The 8,684-nt window shown below is 52.1% G+C and overlaps 2 protein-coding genes across 3 annotated transcripts in view; one reads left to right on the top strand and one right to left on the bottom strand.

Moving 5' to 3' along the window:
* Positions 1-2,697, top strand: part of Srprb (signal recognition particle receptor, B subunit) — a 9,883-nt gene extending 7,186 nt beyond the window's left edge. The window contains exon 7 of the mRNA XM_013028265.1: positions 2,672-2,697. The gene's annotated coding sequence lies outside the window, so the exon portion shown is untranslated. The remainder of the gene's footprint in view (positions 1-2,671) is intronic.
* Positions 2,698-3,345: 648 nt separating this feature from the next.
* Positions 3,346-8,684, bottom strand: part of Rab6b (RAB6B, member RAS oncogene family) — a 65,863-nt gene continuing 60,524 nt past the window's right edge. For both annotated transcript variants that reach the window (XM_013028095.1, XM_013028094.1), the window contains exons 6-8: positions 7,998-8,091; positions 6,975-7,041; positions 3,346-4,399 (exon numbers count right to left, since the gene is read on the bottom strand). In XM_013028095.1, coding sequence (XP_012883549.1) covers positions 4,335-4,399; positions 6,975-7,041; positions 7,998-8,091 — 226 coding nt within the window. In that variant the 3' untranslated portion in view covers positions 3,346-4,334. The remainder of the gene's footprint in view (positions 4,400-6,974; positions 7,042-7,997; positions 8,092-8,684) is intronic.

Raw genomic sequence — 8,684 nt, 5'->3', positions numbered from 1 at the left:
TTTTCTTGCCTGGGCTGGCTTCAAACCACGATCCTCAGATCTCAGCCTCCTGAGTAGCTAGGATGACAGGCGTGAGCCACCGGAGCCGAGCAACATCTGTCTTTTTATCACTTTTGTAAATGATGAGTACTTGGTAAATAAATACAAGCTGTCTGGCCCAAAGCATTAACTAGCACGAACGGTTTGCTGAGTTCACGCGGGAGGGCGTGTGAAGATTCCCACCTAGAGCAAGTCACCTGAGCGTGCGACCATGCCGTTTTGCCCCAGAGCACATGACAGACAGACTGACGATCTGTGACAAGTCACTCCCAGGACAGATGGGGTGGAGGAAGGGCAGGGAGAAGGCACAGACACCTAACCCGCCTTTCATGGTGAGTTGTTCCCAAACCTTCAGAATCATTAAAGGGGAAAGGGTGGCTGGTGCAGTCAGACTTGAAGAATGGCAATCCAATGTGCTCAGGGTAGGGGCGATTCCGCACCTGATCTTCGCCTTTGTGTCTTACCTTGTCAGTGGTGGGATTTGAACTCTGGGCCTGGATGCTGTCCCTCAGCTCTTCAGCTCAAGGTGAGCACTCTTACCACTTGAGCCACAGTGCCACTTCCAGTTTTCTGAGTGGTTTATTAGAGAGAAGTCTCACAGACTTCTGCCTGGGCTGGCTTTGAACCGTGATCCTCAGATCTCAGCTTCCTGAGTTCAGCTAGGATGACAGGCGTGAGCCACCAGCGCCCAGCTCAGCTTAGTCTAAAGATGACTTGAGACCTGAGGTGCCTGCTGTGGGGTGGGTTGGAGAACAGTGCTCCATGGAGCTCAGGTGAGGAGGAGAGGGAAGAGGAGGAGGAGGGGGAAGAAGAAGAAAGGGCCAAGAGCATATAAGGAGGGTGGAGACAGGGCCTGAACCCCTGTATACACTTGCACCCCTGGAGAAACATTACACCGGAGGCTTTGTGCTGAGAATTGAGGACAGTTTATTGTTTGACCAACATGCTGAGTCTTTTCCACATTTTTTTTTTTACACACAGTTGAATGTCAAGTCAAGATGGTCAACTGTACCCTCCGAGCCCGTGAAAGATGGATACACCCTGTGTGCAGTCTCAGGTAGCCCATCGCTGGGCAGGACAGGCCCAGGGAAAGGGAGGAAAGAAGTAGACACACCCCACAGACACCTGGGGTGGGGAGGAGGGGGCCGCCTCTCACCACCAGGCCACACCAGGAAGAAAAGCTTAAGTCCTAAGGAAATCAGAGAGTGCCCGAGGGGGGAGGGGCGCACACGCCTAGCCAGGTGCCTCCCCCTCCCCACCATCACCCCCTTTCACTCGGTCTTGGTTCTCTCTCATCTGTGACACAGGTAGGGTTTGGGCACAAGATCGCCTGGCAGCTGCCCCTCCCATGGCCTCTTGGTCATCAGCTAGCTCGGACCTCCTCCCCTGGCATTCAAGCTAGGACAGCAGCACACTGTCACTTTCCCATCCACCACGAGATGATAGGAATTGTGCCCCGGGCCACACACACACACACACACACACACACTTCCAGCTCCCAGCTGATAGTCCTGGTGTCTGTTGCCTGAGAGACAGCGAGCTGATCTAACTGGAGGCCCTGGGGACATTACAGAAGGTCTCCAGAGGGTGGCAGGAAGAGAGGCCGTCAGGCCTCTGGTCCACCCAGCCGGCTAACCTGGAACCTTCTAACTGCAACTCCCATTTCCAGCACCTAATGCACGGGAGCCACGGGAAAGTCAGGACAGCATCCAGGGAACCTAACCAGGTTACCATCCACCCTTAACTCAGAGGCCAAGTCCCACCTACCAGGAAGAGATCGGTGGCAGCTCCCACACAAGACTAGAGCCGAGAAACCAAACACAATTCTGTGAGAGAGATCTGCCTGCCTGAGTAGACTCCAAGAAGGAAGGGAACGAGCAAGCTGACAGAAGGGAGGACCAGAGGCCAAGGGCGGGGGGGGGGGGTCTTCAGAAATGGTCGTGCACAGACTTGCTAACACCATGTCCCATCCAACATCATCCTAACCTCTCTCTCTCTCTCTCTCTCTCTGCTTCTGCAGCAACAATATACCATGCATGGTACCTTGGATTGTGTGTACATGAGAAAGAACTTGGAGTTGCTACTTGTTTTACAGGATGGTTTGGTTTTTTTTTTTTTTTAAAGAAAAAGCTATTATTCAGTGCCAAGAAAACACGAATCCACCATACACACACACACACACACACACACACACACCTTTGCACTCATGCATGAGCCCGTGCACCAGCGAGGAGACCCACTTGGACTCCTATAAAAATTCTCACGAGGTAAGTAAGCGACTGTCAACAAGCACCACTTTGGGGGTGTGTCTGCAGGGGTGGAGGGGTGGGGGAGGGAGGAAACGCCGCACACCCGTGCGTATAGGTACATAGTGAAGTAGTAGTAGTAATAGTAGTAGAGATCATTCCCCTGGGCTAAGTTCGCCTGTAGTTTTAACACATCTATGCATTATTATTTCTTTTTTTTTATTGGTGGCAAGACAATCACGAGTTATTTGACAATATTGAGTATTTCTTATTTCAACACGGTTTTTGCAGTACTTCGAGAATTTCCCACACGGATATCACAAATGTTAAGTTCCGACTTGAGAGCAAGAAAGACGAGAAATATACATCGAGCACACGCATCTTGGTGTGTGTAGAGGGTGTGTGTGTGTGTGTGTTTGTAGGAGGTGTTTACACGAGTCTATCTCTATATATAATTATATACACAACGTAGAAAAAAAACACAAAAAACTAAACACGTTGACGTCTAGATTACGCTCGTACATTGGGTCCTCACTCAGTTGGAAGAAGTTTCCCATTGGGGGTGCCTGCTTCCTCTCTAGAGATCAACTCTTGACACATAGTTTCAGGCAGGGAGAAAAAAAAAAATGTGTGGCAGGCCCATTGTTACAATCTCAGCCCTGAACCTCTACCGCTGCCATTTCTGAGAAGTTCCAACAAAACACTCACCCTGTGGCCCATGCCAGCGTTGGAAAAGGAGCCAATGCCAACGTGGGGGTGGGGGTGGGGGGAAGGTTTGGTGACCATCGCTGTCTACACTGTGGCTTGGAATAGGCCAGGGACCGAGAATCTGGGGCAATTTGGAATGCTGGCCAGGCGGAGTTACGTTACTACAGAATTCTTATGTCAGAGAATTCCATCCAAAGACACAGGCCCAGAGATTTCCCCCCGGCCCTACCGGCGCCATCGAGTTTTTCCAGAATAGAACTCAGCGAGATGTAACGGCCAAGGGGCTTGAGAACTTGGATTCCCCCTCACCTCATCCCACCCCACCCCAAATTGTGCAGACATCCCTCTTCCCCTCAACCCCACTCAGATCATAAGTGGCACAGACTCTCAAGTTCTGGATACAGCATCACACATCCATGGAGTTTCTCAAGAGTCACACCAGCTCTGTGTGTGGACCACCGGCTGAATAAGGTTCAGAATTACAATGGGGAACCCCAGAGTCTTATCACACACACGTCACCACGGCAACCGGTCCTTCCCATGACCTCTTGCTCTGCAGGTCAACTTGGATGGGGAGAGGAGGGTGGTGGCAGGGAATGGGGAGGAGAGACAGAAGCGGTTCCCTGTTTGTTCCTTTCGGCTCAGGGGCTCTGTAGCTGTCTCTTCAGAGTCTGTCTCCATGTCACCAATGTTGCATTTGACCATGCAGAGATAGAAGTAACCTGGTCGGTTAGGGCTGGATGGCCTGAGACTAGAACCTAATTACATTTGTTCCGTTCATTGTTTTTTGTTGTTGTTTTTTAAATATTACCAGGCTGGAGTTGATGGGAGGAAGGCCAAGGTAATGAATGGGAAAGAGGACAGGAAGAAGGAGGTGCATGGAAAAGGTTAGAAGTTTACAAATATACAAAAGAAAAAGAAAAGAAGAAGAAAAGCACATCTTTCAAATAAAAAAAAAGAGACTACATTTTTCTTGTATCATCTGGCAAAAAAGTTGTATACACAGGATTTAAACTTCTTTGTTTTTTTTTTAAATTTTAACAGTTTTTGGCCATCTTAATAAAGTACAATATATTACAACCAAACCCAAAAAAAAAATAGTTGTATAAGTGACGGCTTGTTAAAGTGATGTCATTCCCTGATACCCATCCTCCCTCCCCATCCCACCTGACTCCTAGAGAGAGAGAGAAAAGAAAGAAAGAAAAAAATCCTCCCATCTTGATCAACTCATTTCCCACCCTATTAGGAAGCTAACCAATAGGAAGCCACACAACAAGCACGTGGTGTTGGAGGAAGCGGTGTTGGAGGGGGCGGGGAGAAGAGGAGGGCTCCGACTCTACATTAACAGGAACAGCCACCTTCGCTGGCTGGGGGCTCCTGGGGTTTGTCCAGCTTGATGTCGATCACTGTAGGAGGTGGGGCTAAGGAAGATGACTTACCCATGGGTTGCTGCTCTCCGGCTCTGTGTCCCTTGGGTAAAATACCCAGAGGCCTATGACTCTTGGCTAGAGTAGGAAAGATGCAGCCCACCGCCTCCCCACCCTCTTTTCTACTACCTGCATCCCCCCCCCCACTCCTGCCCCCCTTCCAAACTCTCCACCTAGAGTAGAGCTTATGTAGGGCTCTGTGGACACACAGGCTGGGGGAATCTGAGGTGCGGCTGCAGGCCTGGCTTTAATACTGACATTTCAGAAGGGTCCTAGGGAGCCGCACGGACCCCAATCCATGGAGGCCTAAACACAGCTCTGTCAGAACCACAAGAGCACAGCTGGTGATAACCAGGTGACTGTAGTGAGCGCCTGTGATCCTCCTTACTTGGGAGGCTGAGATCCAGAGAATCGGGGTTGGAGGGCAAGCCACCAGAGCTCATCTCTAAACTAACCAGGCTTGAGCTGCTGTGAACTCAAGGTCTAGGGTGCTGTCCCTGAGCTGCTTTTGCTCAAGGCTAGCGCTCTACCGCTTGAGCCACTGCGCCACTTCTGGCTTTTTCTGTTTAGATGGTACTTGGGAATCGAACCCAGGACTTCGGACATGCTAGGCGAGCACTTGACCACTAAGCTGCCTATGAACCTTTCTTATGGGAAGAAAACAAGGTGAGCCTCCTGTCTGGTTCCTCAGGTTCTAGTGTGGCTCACAGGTCACACTTAGGACCTCTTCCCTCCCCTCTTCCTCTATCCCCTCTCTGTGGTCCTCTTGTGCCAAATCACTGGGTACAACTCCACCCCTGGCAGCTCAGATCTACCAGGGGCACACATAATCGGCGCTCTATGTCTGGGGCATCAAAGCAATCCATTGCCCTGTGACTGGAAGTATGATGGGCGTGGCTATGCAAATGTCTGGCTTTGGTCCCAGGCTCTGTGAACGAAGCAGCTGCCTGGGCAGGCCCTGCGTGAAGGCTTCCTTGTCCTGTCTCTTTAGAACCACTTCATCAAGTGCCCAAGTGACAGCCTGTAGCAGCCTGGTTTGGAAAAGGGGTCCCTGGGACCGAACATAGCCTTTGGTAGCTGGTGGCCTCTCTCTCTCTCTTTGTTGCCCTCCAAGTTTGCTGTGTACTGAGAAAGTGGGTGGGTGGGGGGGGCATCATCTTCCAAATAACCGGGTTGGAAGCAGCCATCAACAACCACAGTATCAGCTGGGAGCATGCGTGGTCCCCCGCAGAGCTGGGAGAGACTCCAGGCACTCTACAAGGATGACGTTGCTAGTAGTGGCCGCTCTGGAGTCGGGGGTTGGGGGGCATCTGATCTGACTTCTGGGGGCAGGAAGTGGTCACCACTCACCCTGGCCGACCTATTTCCTGTTCGGAGCAGGAGGCACGAAGATCAAGGCTGGCCCTGGCTGCTGGGTGAGGTGCATCTTCCTTTCTTCCTGTGCGGCCTTGCGGGTGGCTTCCTGTATTGTCCCTAAGCACCTCATAGACAGTCCTACTTGGCCCAGTGACAATGAAGACCTTGCCCACACAACCCAGTTCTACTAAGGAGAGATCTGACTGTTACCTTGTCCGTAACTGGAGTCCTATGACTGACAGAGCAGCAGATAGTCCTGGGCCCGGTCTCCTGCTAGCACCGTGCATCCTCTGAGAACTCTGGGATTGAGCGGGTAGGAGAAGCTGGAAGGACCTATTTCCTTTAGAGCCGGCTTGAAGTGTCCCCTCGCTCCAGCCTCCATCCCCTCTCCCAGTGTCTGGACCCTACCTGGCTGCATCAGACAGACAGGTGACAGACGGAGGGACAAATGAAGCCACAAGGCCATCTCCACTTTGGCTTCCACTATTCAAGCTATTGTTTTTGGCTTTTTGTTGGTCATGGGACTTGAACTCAGGGCCTGGGCACTGCCGTCCCTGAGCTCTTTTTGCTCAAGGCTAGTACTTTACCACTGGGGGCCACAGCCACCACTTCTGGTTTTCTGGGAAGGGGTGGGGGTTCATTGGAGATAAAAAGTCTTCCAGACTTTCCTGCCCAAGCTGGCTTTGAACCGTGATCCTCAGATCTCAGCCTCCTGAGTAGCTAGGATGACAGGCGTGAGCCACAGGTGCCTGGCTTTTAATTGTTGTTGTTGTTTTTAATGCCTGAAGTGTGGCTTGAACTCAGGGCCTCATGCTCTTACTTGGCTTTTTGTTTTTTCTTTCTCACTTAAGGATGGCGTGCTACTGCTTGAGCCACACCTTCACATCTGGTGTTTTGCTGGCAAAATTGGAGCTAAGAGAATCTCACGGGCTTTTCTGCTTGGACTGTCTTTTGATACATGATCCTCAGATGGATGGGATTCAAGCTGTACCCCACGGAGCACACACTAGGAAGAAGGTGAGGATCTATATTCTTCTCTACGCTCATATCCCGGGCAGCCAAGGCCCACACCAGGCCAAGGAAGGCAGGGTAGAGGCTGGGCGAGTATCTCCTTGTAGCACAAAACCACCCCATGCGTCCAAGATAATCCTAGCACACCTTTCTGCTCCCGAGCCCAGAGAGAGGGGGAAAAGGATACTTCCTTCTTTGCTTTTCTCCTGGACGTTCTCCATGCCGGGCAGAGCAGACGCCACACGTCGGAAGAGCTGCCGAGAGAAGGCAGAAAGATATAAGGTGACGTCCCTCCTGTGTTTCCCCTTCAGAGTCTCCTCTCTGCAGACCTGCGGCTGGGGCTGGGGCTGGGGTAAGAGTCTCCCACAGTTCCTCTCTCCAACCTCACCACCGGTGGCCTCTTTGCTGTAGCCTGAATGGTCCTATGATGGTCTTGAGTGTTGGCCCTGTACACACCCAAGACGCTGATTGGCTGAATCCCTCCCTGTGGTGAGAGAGGATGCTGGGAAACAAGGTATCCATCAGCCACCTGTCCCTTAAAACTTTGTCACCCGAAGCCGGGCACTGGTGTCTCAAGCCACCTGCTAACTACTCAGGAGGCTGAGATCCGAGGATCTCAGCTCAAGCAGAAAAGGCTGTGAGATTCTCTTAGCTGCAATCTGCCAGCAAAATGCCCACACGTGAAGGTGTGTGGCTCAAGTGGTAGCACACTAGCCTTAAGTGGGGGGGAGAGGGGGTAGAGCCAAGTGAGAACATGAGGCCCTGAGTTCAAGCCACAGTCCGGGCATGAGAAGAAATAAAAGGGAGCTGAGCGCCGGTGGCTCACGCCTGTCATCCCAGCTACTCAGGAGGCTGAGATCTGAGGATCGAGGTTCAAAGCCAGCCCGGGCAGGAAAGTCCATGAGACTCTGATCTCTAATAAACCGCTCAGAAAACTGGAAGTGGTGCTGTGGTTCAAGGGGTAGAGGGCTCGCCTTGAGCTGAAGAGCTGAGGGACAGTGCCCAGACCCGGAGTTCAAGCCCCACGACCAACCAAAGGAAAAAAAAAAAAAAGAAATGGTGGGTGAACACATCGCCCAGACTGTCTTGCCTTGTATCAGCGCTGGATCCTGAGATTGCCTGTTTCAAGAGCTCGTGATATGTCTCTGCCACCAGTGGTGAGTGACCGATGGTGTCCACACAACTCCTTCCCCAGTTCTGAGCTACTCACCTGCTTCACGTTGTAGCCGGTCTTGGCGCTGGTCTCAATGAACATGACGCTGAGCTCTTTGGCACGCTGCTCCCCTTCCTCGATGGTAATCTGCCTGGAAAGGAGGGAGGGAGAGAGGCAGGGGGGAGGGAGGGAGGAGGGAAGGGAGAGATCAGTTCCCTAGAAGGGCAGGGCCTTGGGAAGAGGCAGAGGAGACACTGGGAGCTAGAGTCCCTCTCAGGGCACAATTCATAGTCTCTCCAGGACCAAAGGGACACTGAGGCACAAAGGGCCCCCCTCACGGCCCTTTCCCTCCTCCTCCTCCTCTTCCCAAGATCCTTAGCTGCCTGCTTTTCCCAGGTTTTTTTTTTCTCTCTCTCTGGTCAGTTGTGGGGCTTGAACTCTGGGCCTGGGCGCCGTCCCTCAGCTCTTCAGCTCAAGGTGAGCTCTCTACCACTTGAGCCACAGCACCACTTGCAGTTTTCTGAGTGGTTTATTGGAGATCAGAGTCTCACAGACATTCCTTGTTCCTTGCCCGGGCTGGCTTTGAACTATGATCCTCAGATCTCAGCTTCCTGAGTAGCTGGGATGACAGGCATGAGCCACCGGTGCCGGGCTGCCATCTGTCATTTTATATACCCTGGTTAGGGTCACAGGAGCACAAGCTGGCCTGGGCCAGAGTTCAGCTGTGCAGAGGACACAGCCACA

This window comes from Dipodomys ordii, unplaced genomic scaffold (genome assembly GCF_000151885.1).
Source record: "Dipodomys ordii isolate 6190 unplaced genomic scaffold, Dord_2.0 Scaffold107, whole genome shotgun sequence".
Classification (NCBI taxonomy): Eukaryota; Metazoa; Chordata; class Mammalia; order Rodentia; family Heteromyidae; genus Dipodomys; species Dipodomys ordii.
Note: the sequence above shows the minus strand (reverse complement) of the source record. Positions and strands in the feature narration are given on the sequence as shown.